General features: G+C 42.8%; 1 protein-coding gene across 2 annotated transcripts in view; it reads right to left on the bottom strand.

Annotated features, from left to right (window-relative positions):
- The window catches only part of EIF2AK3 (eukaryotic translation initiation factor 2 alpha kinase 3), a 73251-nt gene extending 59140 nt beyond the window's left edge, over positions 1–14111 (bottom strand). For both annotated transcript variants that reach the window (XM_073342906.1, XM_073342905.1), the window contains exons 1-2: positions 13737–14111; positions 1236–1365 (exon numbers count right to left, since the gene is read on the bottom strand). In XM_073342906.1, coding sequence (XP_073199007.1) covers positions 1236–1365; positions 13737–14005 — 399 coding nt within the window. In that variant the 5' untranslated portion in view covers positions 14006–14111. The remainder of the gene's footprint in view (positions 1–1235; positions 1366–13736) is intronic.
- Positions 14112–14703: the final 592 nt, after the last annotated feature.

Consider the following 14703-nt stretch of genomic DNA (forward strand, 5'->3'; position numbering starts at 1 on the left):
GAGGGGTTGGGAAAATAAAGGTGGGTGGTAGGTTGTTTGAGAAAATCTGTATTTTACTAGCTCCTGGGAGAATAGTGGGTGGAGGCTTGTGGGGGGCAAGTGTCTACTTCTTGATCTCATGGCAGATTAATGTGGTATTTACAAAGAGACATGCCACAGAGGTTTGGAACTGACAGCACAGGTACCTTGACCACTGAGGGAAAAGACATGTGCGCTTGCCAGGGTTGCCAGTGTGTGAATTCTGGGCAAATCCTGGATCACAAGGTTACAGAAGTTTGTGGGAGAGCAAGGAATACACCATGACATAGGAAATGCTGGCTATGGACTGATTTGGCTCAGTATGCAAATTGCAGAACATGAAAAGTACAACTGCTTAAAGGACTACTAACATGTACCAACACCACATCTTTTCCTGTTCTAAAAGGAAATTCCACAGCAAGAAATTCCATTAATGTAGAGTTAAGATTGGTTGGTGGATGTTGTCTCCTTGCAGAACACTGAGTTGAGCCAAACTCAAACTTCTGAAAACCAAGAAATGCACAATTCATGCTGCCTGTGCACCATTAACTCTGCCTTCTTTCAGCAATATCCCAATACACCCCAACAACATACTTTTACTCTGCCAACACCACAGTTCCTGAAACGTACAAGTTCTTCACCTCCTTCTACAGCCCACTCTCTCTCACCCATCAGGTTCCATTTAACACTATTAAAGAACAAAAAGTTTTACTATAGTTTTTTTTGCCAATTAATCAGTATTAAAACAGCAAGAGAGGGTAAAAACCCTTCCCTCCATCTGCAGGTCACCTTTAATGCTCCACTTTATTACTAGGCCAGCCTGCTGACAGAATAGACTGTGTTATGTAGCATGTGCACAAAAGATCACATGGTGTCTTAGAGAAAAAAGGACTTCCTCTGCTGCTCCCAACAGAAAAGAATACATCATTTGTTACAATGAGCAAAATTATCTTTTTCTTTTTACGTAGATCCATGGACCACTTTGAACTATACATAACTGAAAACTGCATACAATTCCTATAGATATCATGCCATACAATATATCTGAAGAGCTATGTTTATACTAATTTTCTCCCTCCTTTAAAAATTCCCACTATTGCCATGGTGGAGCTACCTCTGTGGTAGCAAACTGTGGGCAATCTTGAGAAAAAAAAAGTTTAGTGCACACAAAGCCTAAGAAACAAACAAAAATCAGGTAACAGATATAAAAGTCTTACCTCTGGTTTACTGAGGCTGGATGACACAAGAGAACCAGATCCCACATCCAGATCCCATTGCTTTCTGCCACTATTCTCAGGGTCAAGAGCAGCAATTCGTCCATCCAAAGTGCTGATAATTACTAAGGATCTGCCAATCACAGAAACATTCGAAGTCAGAAATAAAGCTGCTATAAATATGCCTAACTATATTTTCTGACTTCAGATTACATTATCTTCAATAAATCATAGTGTTTACATTTTGCATTGTATCATTTAACTGGGCAGCTCTAGAAGAGCTGTAAGTTTGTAGTTGGATCTCAGAAACTTGTTTCATATGCCATGATGTAACTTCTAATCATTTCAAGAGGTCACTTGGAAGCAAAATAAGTTACAGTCACTGTTAAGATTGATTTATGTTTTCACCAATCTTCCTATTTGAAGTTCATATGATTTGTATACCCTAACCAAAAAAAACCCCAACAACCCTCATATGGTTTTCAAAAACAAATAACCCACTAGGTCGCATGCAAGTAATACTGCAGCACAGACTGAGTAAATTTGCAAATAACTTGAGCAAAGCATGGAAACAAATTTGGATGTCAGAAAATGTCTCATAAGAAAGCAATTGTTTAAAAACAACATAGCAGAGCAAAAGCATTCATTCATTTGGAAATGAAGGATATGCCTACACAGCAAACGGGCTAGCCTGTTCTAGCTTGCCTAAATCCAACAATAGCTGTAAAGACGGCACAGCACTGGTATCTTTGCAAGAAGAACAATTTAGCAGGTTTAAAACAAACAAAAGGAAGTATTTCTTCACACAACGCACAGTCAACCTGTGGAACTCTTTGCCAGAGAATGTTGTGAAGGCCAAGACTATAAAAGGGTTCAAAAAAGAACTAGATAAGTTCACGGAAGATAGGTCCATCAATGGCTATTAGCCAGGAAGATGCTAGAATGGTGTCCCTAGCCTCTGTTTGCCAGAAGCTGGAAATGGGCAACAGGGGATGGATCATTTGATGATTACCTGTTCTGTTCATTTCCTCTGGGGCATCTGGCATTGGCCACTGTCGGAAGACAGGATACTGAGCTAGATGGACCTTTGGTCTGACCGAGTATGGCCGTTCTTAGGCTATATCTACACTACGAAATTAGGTTGAATTTATAGAAGTTGGTTTTGTAGAAAGCGTTTTTATATAGTCGATTGTGTGTGTCCCCATAAAAATGCTCTAAGTGCCTTTAGTCAGCAGAGTGCATCCACGGTACCGAGGCAACCGTCGACTTCCGGAGTGTTGTACTGTGGGTAGCTATCCCACAGTTCCTGCAGTCTTCGCTGCCCATTTGAATTCTGGGTAGAAATCCCAATGCCTAATGGGGCAAAAACATTGTCGCGGGTGGTTCTGGGTACATATTGTCAGGCACCCCCTTCCTTCCCTCCCTCCGTGAAAAGAATGGCAGACAATCGTTTTGCACCTTTTTTCCTGGGTTACCCGTGCAGACACCATACCACGACAAGCATAGAGCCCGCTCAGCGTCACCGTATGTCTCCTGCATGCTGGCAGATATGGTACTGTATTGCTACACAGCAGCAGCTCATTACCTTTTGGCAGCAGACAGTGCAGTATGACTGGTAGCCATCATCGCTGTACTCCAGGGTGCTCTTTTAGCCAACCTCAGTGAGGTCGGTCAGGGGTGCCTGGGCAAACAAGGGAGTGACTCAGCCAGGTCATTTCCCTTTTAAGTTTAGTCTCATGGCGATTCAGTCCTGCCCGCAGTCCTACTGCACCGTCTTCTAATAAGCACGCAGGAGACGACAACGGCCAGCAGTCATACTGCACCGTTCATGGCGTGGAACACCGATTCTGGGCCCCAGGAAACAAGCACAGAGTGGTGGGACCGCATAGCATTGCGGGTCTGGGATGATTCCTAGTGGCTGTGATACTTTCACATGCTTAAGTGAACTTTCATGGAACTTTGTGACTTGCTTTCCCCTGCCCTGAGGCACAAGAATACCAAGATGAGAGTAGCCCCCACAGTTCACAAGCAAGTGTCAATAGCCCTGTGGAAGCTTGCAACACCAGACAGCTATCGGTCAGTTGGGAATCAATTTGGAGTGGGCAAATCTACTGTGGGGGCTGCTGTGATGCAAGTAGCCAATGCAATCAAAAATCTGCTGATAACAAGAGTAGTGACCCTGGGAAATGGGCGTCATAGTGGATGGCTTTGCTGCAATGGGATTCCCTAACTGTGGTGGGGCTATAGACGGAACCCATATCCCTATCCTGGTACCGGAGCACCAAGGCAGCAAGTACATAAACCGAAAGGGGTACTTTTCAATGGTGCTGCACACACTGGTGGATCACAAGGGACATTTCACCAACATCAACGTGGGATGGCCAGGAAAGGTACATGATGCTCGCATCTTCAGGAACTCTGGTCTGTTTCAAAAGCTGCAGCAAGGGACTTTATTCCCAGACCAGAAAATAACCGTTGGGGATGTTGAAATCCCTACAGTTACCCTTGGGGACTCAGCCAACCCCTTAATGCCATGGCTCATGAAGCCGTACACAGGTACTCTGGACAGTAGTCAGGAGCTGTTCAACTATAGGCTGAGCAAGTGCAGAATGGTGGTAGAAGGTGCATTTGAGCATTTAAAAGTGCACTGGTGCAGTTTACTGACTAGGTTAGACCTCAGCGAAACCAATATTCCCGTTGTTATTGCTGCTTGCTGTGTGTTCCACAATATCTGTGAGAGTAAGGGGAAGACGTTTATGGCGGGGTGGGAGGTTGAGGCAAATAGCCTGGCAGCTGATTATGCGCAGCCAGACACCAGGATAGTTAGAAGAATACAGGATTGTGCGGTGCGCATCAGAGAAGCTTTGAAAACCAGTTTCATGACTGGCCAGGGTACTGTATGACACTTCTGTTTGTTTCTCCTTGATGGAACCCCCCCAGTTTCACTCTACTTTCCTGTAAGCTAAGCACCCTCCCCTCCCCGCTTCGATCACTGCTTGCAGAGGCAATGAAGTCATTGTTGCTTCACATTCATGCATTCTTTATTTATTCATCACACAAATAGGGGGATAACTGCCAAGGTAGCCCGGGAGGGGTGGTGGAGGAGGGAAGCACTGGGTGTGGTGCTGGAGAAGGGAAGGACAAGGCCACACAGCACTTTAAAAGTTTAACACTTTAAAAAACTTATTGAATCCCAGCCTTCTGTTGCTTGGGCAATCCTCTGGGGTGGAGTGGCTGCGTGGCCAGAGGGCCCCCCCACCGCATTCTTGGGCGTCTGGGTGAGGAGGCTATGGAACTTGTGGAGGAGGGCGGTTGGTTACACAGGGGCTATAGCGGCAGTCTGTGCTTCTGCTGCCTTTCCTGCAGCTCAATCATACGCTGGAACATACGAGTTTGATTCTCCAGCAGCCTGAAGCATTGACTCCTGCCTTCTTTCAGCAAGCTGACGCCACCTACCATCTTCAGCCCATCACCTTTCCTCGCGGTCATGTTGTGTTTTCCTGCACTCTGAGATTGTCTGCCTCCATGTATTTTGCTGTGCTCTGTCAGTGTGGGAGGACAGCTTGAGGTCAGAGAACATTTCATCACGAGTGCGTTTTTTTCGCCTTCTAATCTTTGCTAGCCTCTGGGAAGGAGAAACATATGCAGCTGGCGGAGGCGAAAAAAAGGGACAGTGGTAGTTAAAAAGACACATTTTACAGAACAATGGGTACACTCTTTTACAGTAAGCCTTGCTGTTATCACATAGCACATGTGCTTTCATTACAAGGTTGCATTTTGCCTCTTGAGGGTATGCCGGTTTGGTGTGAGAGATCACTCACACAGGGCCGGGCAGCAGAATTTGGCTTGCAGGCAGCCATGGTAAACCACAGTCTTTTGGCTTCTTTAACCTTCATAACGATGTGGGAATGGTTTCAAACAGCAGCACGCTTATTTCCCATATGAAGTAGCCATTGGGTTGGCCATTAAAAATAGGTTGGCAATTTAAAAGGAGAATTTTTTCAAATATTTTGGCATTTTGTCTTTTTGAATGGAGTTCTACCAGCGCAGATTCATCTCCCCATACAGCGATCAGATCCCGTACCTCCCGTTCGGTCCATACTGGAGCTCTTCTACGATTCTGGGACTGCATGGTCTCCTGTGATGATGAGCTCTGCATGGTGACCTGTGCAGGTGAGATCGCCATGCTGGCCAAACAGGAAATGAGATTCAAAAGTTTGCGGGCCTTTTTCTGTATACCTAGCCAGTGCATCTGAGTTGAGAGCACTGTCCAGAGCTGTCACAGCTGAACACTCTGGCATAGCTCCTGGAGGCCAATACCGTTGAACTGCATCCACAGTACCCCAAATTCGACCCAGCAAGGCCGATTTCAGGGCTAATCCCCTCGTCAGGGGTGGAGTAAAGAAATTGATTTTAAGAGCCCTTTAAGTCGAAAAAAAGGGGTTCGTCATGTGGACGGGTGCAGGGTTAAATAGAGATAATGCCGCTAAATTCGACCTAAACTCACAGTGTAGACCAGGCCTTAGACACTGACCCTGGGTATGCACTCTGTTCACTAGCCCTCTCTGAAGTCCACACATGTATTGTGATGTATTTACTGCTACTGAATCCCGATAACACTGGTATCAAGATAGCTTGAATTTAAGCACTGGTCATAGATTCACAGATTATCAAGCAATCTGATCAACTAGTCTGACCTCCTGAATTAATTCCTTGTCTAGTGGCCAAGGCACCGACCTGGAACATCGGGAAAATCTGGTTCATTCTCTTCTGCGCTACAGAACTCCTCTGACTTTAGCCTACATTTGAGAATGTGAGCAAAGGCAGTGCATAACTTCTGCTGTGTATACATACCCTAAAGCTAAGGGAGAAGAAAGCTGCCTGCCTGCCTGCTTAAGTGGTGTATCTAACTGACAGCACATGATAGTAGTGGGCAGGCTGTTGGTTTCTAGAATATACGCCTAAATGGACTGGGACCTGCCAGATGGAGAGGGTGTATCCGCGTGAAATAGTACCACAGTTAAAATAAGAAGTGGTGTTTTGGCTACAATTTTTTTTTTTTTTTAAAACTAAAAGGGAGGGCTGAAATCTGTTGACCTTTTGGACATGCTGAAAAGCTTGCCTATTTTCACAGGCTTCTCGGGAGTCGAGAGCATAGATAAAAGGGGTGTTTGTTGGGAAGAGACACTTTTCTTAGTTTTCCGGCTGGCTACTGTCAAAAGTGGTTGTGAAAGGAGGCTGCTGGATTTACAGATATTTTCATTAAATTGTGTTTTTACTGCTAGTCAGGAGCACCTAAATTTGATATATTAACTGCAGTCCAAAAATGAAAATTCAGACTCAGATCAACTGACACCACACAATTTTGGAGTTCAGAGAGGAACATAATGCATTTTAAGGGATAGGTCAGTATTCCTTTTAAAAAATGTCCATAAAATATATAAAGCATGATTCTAAAAGATATGCAAAAGGGCAGTGTCTTATACAGTACTGGTAAAACATCAACCACAGTAACAGACCATGTGCAGCGTTGCAATTTTAAATTTAAACACATTCCACCACTGAAAAAAAACACATCCTTGTAAAGAATGTATTACATTGTTATTAATAATCTGAATATTGTGTGACAACTATATACACACACACCCACCCCTATTCCAACAATATAGCACCACATTTTTCAAGTGTAATGTCTGTTTTTTGAATCAAGAAACGTAGATTTTAATGACAGGTTTCAGAGTAGCAGCCATGTTAGTCTGTATTTGCAAAAAGAAAAGGAGGACTTGTGGCACCTTAGAAACTAACATTTATTTGAGCATAAGCTTTCGTGAGCGACAGCTCACTTTATTTCCACTGAATGCATCCAGTAGCTGTAGCTGACGAAAGCTCATGCTCAAATAAATTTGTTAGTCTCTAAGGTGCCACAAGTACTCCTTTTCTTTTTGTAGATTTTAATGTACTAGGAAAGGCATCAATTCTTTTGTCAAATATTTGAGAACTACAGCTTCACTCAAACTTACTAGCAGTTTTATAAGCTGAATGTGATAATTACTGCTATAAAGGTACAGGAATCACAAGCAGGCTAATAATATAGTTCAGTGTATCCATACTCAAGCACTCTAATGGTCACACAATTGTACATTATATTGTAGCTCTCAGTGTAACTGGGTTCTGCTAATGACTGTGCTTGTTCAAAACCCAAAAGCTCAAAGCACACTTATCAAACAAAACACAAATGACTATTCAAAGTGTATCTATTTAAATTAGGGCTGTCAAGTGCTTAAAAAAATTAATTGTGATTAATCATGCAATTAATTGCACTGTTAATATTTAATATTTTTGGATTTTTTCTACATTTTCAAATATATTGATTTTAATTGCAACACAGAATACAAAATGTACAGTGCTCACTTTCTATTTTTCATTACAAATATTTACACTGTAAAATAACAAGAGAAATAGTATTTTTTAATTCCCCCATTATAAGTACTGTAGTAGGATCTCATTGTGAAAGTTGAACGATCATGAAAGTAGAATTATGTACAAAAAAAACTGCATTCAAAAATAGAACAATGTAAAATTCTAGAGCCTCCAAGTCCACTCAGTCCTACTTCTTGTTCAGCCAACCACTAAGACAAACAAGTTTGTTTATATTTGCAGGAGATAATGCTGCCTACTTCTTGTTTACAATGTCACCTGAAAGCGAGAACAGGCGTTCACATGGCACTGCTGTAGCTGAGGTCGCATGATATTTATGTGCCAGATGCACTGAAGATTCACATGCCCTTTCATGCATTAACCACCATTCCAGAGGACATGCGTCCATGCTAATGACAGGTTCTGCTCGATAACAATTCAAAGCAGTGTGGACCAACGCATGTCCATTTCCATCATCTGAGTAAAATTCCGCCAGCAGAAGGCTGATTATCTTTTTTGGTGGTTCGTGTTCTGTAGTTTCCGCATCGGAGTGTTGCTCTTTTAAGACTTCTGAAAGCATGCTCTACACCTCATCCCTCTCAGATTTTGGAAGGCACTTCAGACTCTTAAACCTTGGGTCGACTGCTGTAGCTATCTTTAGAAATCTCACACTGGTACCTTCTTTGCATTTTGTCAAATTTGCAGTGAAAGCGTTCTTAAAAACAAAAACGTGCTGAGTCATCAGAGACTACTATAACATGAAATATATGGCAGAATGCGGGTAAAACACAGAGCAGGAGACATATAATTCTCCCCCAAGGAGTTCAGTCACAAATTTAATTAATGCCTTATTTTTTTAACGAGCATCAGCATGGAAACATGCCCTATGGAATGGTGGCCAAAGCATGAAGGGGCATACCTGGCAGGTAAATACCTTGCAACGCCGGCTACAAAAGTGCCATGTGAACTCCTGTTCTCACTTTCAGGTGACATAAATAAGAAGCGGGCAGCATTATCTCCCATAAATGTAAACAAACTTGTTTGTCTTAGTGGTTGGCTGAACAAGTAGGTCTGAGCGGACTTGGAGGCTCTAAAGTTTTACTTAACTGCACTCAAAAACAAAATAGTGTAACAAACAAACAAAAAAAAATCTACATTTGTAAGTTGCACTTTCACAATAAAGAAATTACACTCCAGTACCTGTATGAGGTAAATTGAAAAATACTATTTCTTTTGTTTATCATTTTTACAGTGTAAATATTTGCAATAAAAAATAATATAGAGTGAGCACTGTACACTTTGTATTCCGTGTTGTAACTGAAGTCAATATATTTGGCAATGTAGAATCATAGAATATCAGGGTTGGAAAGGACCTCAGGAGATCATCTTGTCCAACCCCCTGCTCAAAGCAGAGCCAATCCTCAATTTTTGCCCCAATCCCTAAATGGCCCCCTCAAGGATTGAACTCACAACCCTGGATTTAGCAGGCCAATGCTCATACCACTGAGCTATCCCTCCCCCCCGATAAGAAAAACATCCAAAAATATTTAATAAATTTCAATTGGTATTCTACAGTTTAACAGTATGATTAAAACTGTGATTAATTGTGATTAATTTTTTTGAGTTATTCGTGTGAGTTAACTGCAATTAATCCACATCCCTAATTTAAATTTCACCTTGATCAAATCAACACCAAGAAAGAAGATTAAACAATAATTGGCACCTAGTCAGTGCCAAACACTGCCTTCCCACCTAAACCATTGCTTTTGCTAACCATTTCCCTTGCCCAACTTGCTTTGTTCCTATATAAGCAGCTATTTATCTTTCCGCATTTTACATACCCACACTACCTTCCTCCCCAGATACAAACTTCAGCCTTCCCAAAATTATCTGGCTATGAAGCATTTTTACCAGCTTTATTGGTTTCACATGTCTTCCTATATCATGAATTCAAGCCTCTTCACTAGAAAGAAGTAACGACAGCTGAGAAGATGCACCATGATGAGTTTTCTGTTTGTTAAAGGAGAGAATTCATTCAAGTCTTCATTCAAAACAAAAATACTCTGCACAATCTACATATGCTTGTTTTAAAACCGGGGTTTTTACCACCTATTTGCTGCCCCCAAACTCTTTTGAATGCCATTATACATAATCAAAATGTTTTCCACTAGATAGCTACAATACTGTGGACTTTACATGACAAGACTCACCTACTAAGCAAATACTTCCTTCCAAACCACGATTATTTTGTTTGAACAGACCATAGTCACAAGACCAGCTCAGCGTTATCCAAGTCTTACAGCTAGCTACATTTAGAGCTGGAATCAAAGGATTAGCTACAGGAGAAGTGAATGTTAGTCTAGTACGGGGTAATCAATAGACGTACCCTGGGCCAAATCCAGACCGCCAGACGCTTTTGAATGGACAGCAAAAATCTTTTTATTTCTTACTATTGTCATTGTTATTTTTTCTGAAATCTGGACTTTGACTAAGAAATATGGACCTTGACAAAAATAACTGATTACCCCTGGTAGTCTTTGGGGGATTGTTTCACTTTGAACTAAAATGCTGCCTTGTAAATTATTTGAGATACTTCTGGACCAAATCTTTAGCTTGCTATCAAACAGTATTCCTGGGACTTCACAAGTTTTAAATTCATGACCAGTAGAAATTTGCTGGAATGTTTTCCTAGTTCTGATATCAAGATTAGTTTTAAATTTACCATTTCAAATATTTTATATATTATACAATCTTACTATATTTTGCCCACCCTTTGGTGGTTGTCAGGTTAAAGTGACACTATTAACTTAACATCTAATCAGTTTTTGAAAAGGTTTGAGGTACTACCCATCTGCCCTAAGAACCCATCATTTTTTATAGTTTCGGAATCACATTTTCGTATTTTAAAAATATTTTTCTCTCCTTTTTCTGTGTGAAAGACCCAGAGTAAACTAACTATTCGCAGGAAACAGTGAAACTGATTATAAATAAAGTGCTGACAACTTCATAAAGTAAACTAAAAAAAAATGAAAGTTTTCCTCTAACCTTTCTAGTAATCTTAGTGTTACCGATAGCATTAGGTTAAAACATTGACACAAGATTTTTAAATCGGCAGTGTCCTTTTCAAAAGGACACTAGTTGCTTTTCTCAAGAAGATTTATAAACCGGGTAGATTACTTAGTTTTTCAGAGTTTCTCTGAAAATTTTTCTTTAGTCACACCTATAATTGGTATTACATCAGATTGTCACAGCATACTATGCCAAATTCTTAAAGCAATATTCACACTTAAAAGTAGAACATGCTTAGTGAAAAGCAGAATTGTTAACGAATAAGATGACTATATTTAGCCATCTCTCTTCACAAGTCTTGTGTTGACTGAAGACGCTTCAAATAAAACTGCTACTCAGTTACATGAGCACACTTGAGAGGATGTGGGTATCCTGCATGCATCACTTGATTCAGACATCTGATCAAGTTTGTTAAATGAATGGAGGATCCACTGTGCCTGCATTCTCCCTTTAGTTTGTATTTTAGTTAAGTCTGAGAACTTTTGAAATAAATGTGTTCTAGAAACACCAAACCCTATCACTTGCAACATCAGCAGCACAAAGTGACATGTCAATACCACCTTCCATCTGCTTGATACAGTAGAGTACCCTAAAAAACAGCTAAGGACTGCACTTGAGAAATATTATACAAGTACATTTGAAATTTAATAAACTATGTCAAAGTTTGTCATAATGTTAAACTCTTTCCATCCAGCCGTTTGTAATAATCCTTTTGGAATTACTAATTTTCTGTCCTTCATTCACAGATACTTAAGTGCTCCTAGCATTGATTTCTCCTTTTAAATTAATACAGAAAAATCCACAGATAGATTTTTCACACAGATGAAAAAGCTAGTCAAATCTGGAGCCTAACACCTCTAGCAGTATCTATTTATGGACAGAGTGCACTACGTCTACTACCATGCTTTCAGATAACCCCATTACAACTCTATTCCACTAGCAAAATACGTAGGACCTCACCTGCCCAGTAACAGAAACTGAATTAAGGTTCTGACTACAACACAAGATAGACCCATGCAAGGGGACATGTAACCAGGACAAGGAACAACTGCATTGTCACTGGGTCCACAGCAGTTGTATCTGCAGTATAGACAAGCTTCAATGTTTTTGTTTAAGGAAACTCAAAACAAAAACAACCCATCTCTACACTGAACAGTCAGGTCAGCCCAACACTTGAGAATTAGCATCCCTTCTACTGCTCTTTAAACAAATCAATCAAGCCATATTTGGAACTACTAAGAGTATCTTCTCAAGCACAATATATAAAAGATACTGCAAGCTGACTTTAGAATACAAAGTCAGCAAATAGCAAAGTGCTCCTCCAATTTTATAACCTATGCACCTAAACATCTATGTATAACAACATTTTTCCCTTGTGTCCTTGAACTTTACAATTTAATAACCCTCCGAATATTTACTGTATCTTGGGAGGATAGGAAAAACCCCTCACAAGCTACAATATAGAATGCTCATTGTATTGATTTACTAGTTATTGCAACACCAATTTATTTTAACAACTAAAATAAGTTAGCCTGAGTTCAGCTACCCTCGGCAGTGCCATAGTCTACTGCTCAAGAGCAACTGAACAAGTGTGAATCCAGATAAGAGTCTGCATCTTTCAGGTACAGGCAACTAACACAAAGAATTAACATTTATGGTAATTCCTCACTCCTACTACAGCTACATAGCAATTCTACCAGTCATCCAGTAATAGCCTATTCTAGTGCACTAATCAGAGAATGGCTGTCTTTAGTCTTTGGCTTCAAATTATTAGGTTGAATATTTTATACAGAGAGATAACCCAAGATTACTTCTAGTAGTTCAATGTAAAATGTATTTTGCAAATTTTAAATTGAAGAACAGAAGGCTGCTTTTTCCCCTAGCCAGAATGAGAAGCGCAGCAAGCCAGGTTATAATTTTTAATGAGCCAACGCACAAAAGAATGACTCTTCACTGTTTAAGAGGGAGAAAATCTTAAACTGGCACAGGATGTGGGTTAACCAGACAGTTACTTGTAGAAACTGAATTATTCTAGAGTCTATGAACTCAAGGCTTCAAATCTCTCACTTCAAAACAAAGTCTGGTAGTGTACTTTGCTTCATTAGAAGAAAAAAGTGATACTTGATCATATTCTTCCCCTTTAGCTCCTGCAATGACATAATTCCTGATCTTTCTTCAGCCAGATCAGAGATGTACTGGAGACTGCTCAGTGTTACTTTTGTATTTTAATCACCTCTTTATTAGAATCATCTGTTCACCAATGATTTTTATCCAAGTTTGCCCCAATAAGTTGCAGAATGGGGGGAAACAAACCAATGGAAAAGGTAGTCTGTTTTTCATCATTTTCTCTGTTGTAATGCACACCAATGTGTATATTATTACACATGAAAGGAAAAGACAAATTAAGCTTTAATTAGAATCCTTTTCTTCTCCAATGTAGAACAGGATGACAGAAAGGTGCACAATACACTTTAACGACCTATTATATGCAGGTGTTTGGGAGAGGACATAGGATAAATAAAAAGACTTAGTAAACTACAGATCCAGGAGCCCAGACACTTTAAAACAAGGCACAGGGTGGAACCGCTTCCCAGTAATAAACTAAGGAAGGAGCCAGACCCACGGCTATCACTTTCCCACCCGCAATGACAAGCCAGAGCAGACAAACAACGGGGACTACTCCTCCCATGTAATGAAAACAAGGCCAGGGCAACAACAAACACCCTTCACCCCGACAGGGCGTACGGGGAGAGAACACTAAACCTACTTGGGGGTTCTACCCAGAAACTTCCCCACCTAGTCCCCCTTCCTCCCTGCACCCCCAGCCCCCCCATCCTGCCTGCAACCCCCCCCCCTTCCTGCACCGTCCCACCTAGCCCCCTTGCCCATCACATTCACCTCCCTTGCGCGCTCATCTCCCTCCTCTCGTCCCTTCCCCGGCAACCCACTGGCAGAGTCCCCGCACTTCGCCATCCCCCATGCAGCCCCCTCGGTGCCCCTGCCCCGCCACCCGCTCACCTGCCGCCGGGCCGGGTCTCCTCCTCTTCCTCCTCCTCCTCCTCCTCGGGCCCCTGCTCCCCGGGCCCCGCAGCCGCCACCCCGGCCTCATCGTCCTCCACGATCCCGTCGGGCCCAGCGGGGAGAGCGGCCGGGGCCGCGGCTGCCCCGAGCCCGAACCCGACCTCGCCTCCACGGGCATCGCCGCGAGCCGGCTCGGGGGCCGCCGCCCCCAGCAGCACCAGCACCGCCAGGGCAGCCAGAGCGCTCCGGCACCGCGGCGCCCGCATGGAGCGGCCCCCTCAGCCCGGCCCCGCCGCGCCGGCCGCTAGGACATGAACACTCGCTCCCGCCACCAGGAGAACTGGGCACCGCCACGCCGCAACCAACCCTGCTCAGCCCGCCCCCTCCCGCCTGCCCGCGGCCACGTACCGGCGTCCTGCGCACAACCGCACATGCTGCTTCCCGCCCCCCCTCCGCTTCCGAGGGAGGAAACCCATTTGACAGACTTGGTGTCATTCGAACCAGTACCTGTTTCTGATTGGTCTATCTGGCTCGACCGGGCGGGCACAGTGACGATATTTGTCAACACACCTGCTGACCAATGAGACGTGTACGCAGTCTCGCATACTAAATCAGCCTGGCCAATGGAAAGAAGTCACTTCCTTTCCTTCTCTGTGATTCGGTACTCCGCCTTCAAACCTGTTCCTGATTGGATAATTTGGAGACGGCAGATGCAGCGCGACGATTGGGGTCGGCTATCTCCGCCTCTTCCTGATTGGGCAACTCGTGTTTCATACGTGGCCGATTTTGAGTGTCGAAAGGGGCAGTCTCAATGGAGCCATCTGGGGCAAACCAAGAAGATGAGAAAATAGGGGGGTGTTTTAAAGGGACCGCGGCGGAATGGACTCGCCCGTTCTCAGGGGCTGGGGGAGCTGCAGAAACACAGTCAGGGCGGGGGCTTGAGCTATGCGAGGGCTACGTGACC

Source organism: Lepidochelys kempii, chromosome 4 (genome assembly GCF_965140285.1).
Source record: "Lepidochelys kempii isolate rLepKem1 chromosome 4, rLepKem1.hap1, whole genome shotgun sequence".
NCBI classification, from domain to species: Eukaryota; Metazoa; Chordata; order Testudines; family Cheloniidae; genus Lepidochelys; species Lepidochelys kempii.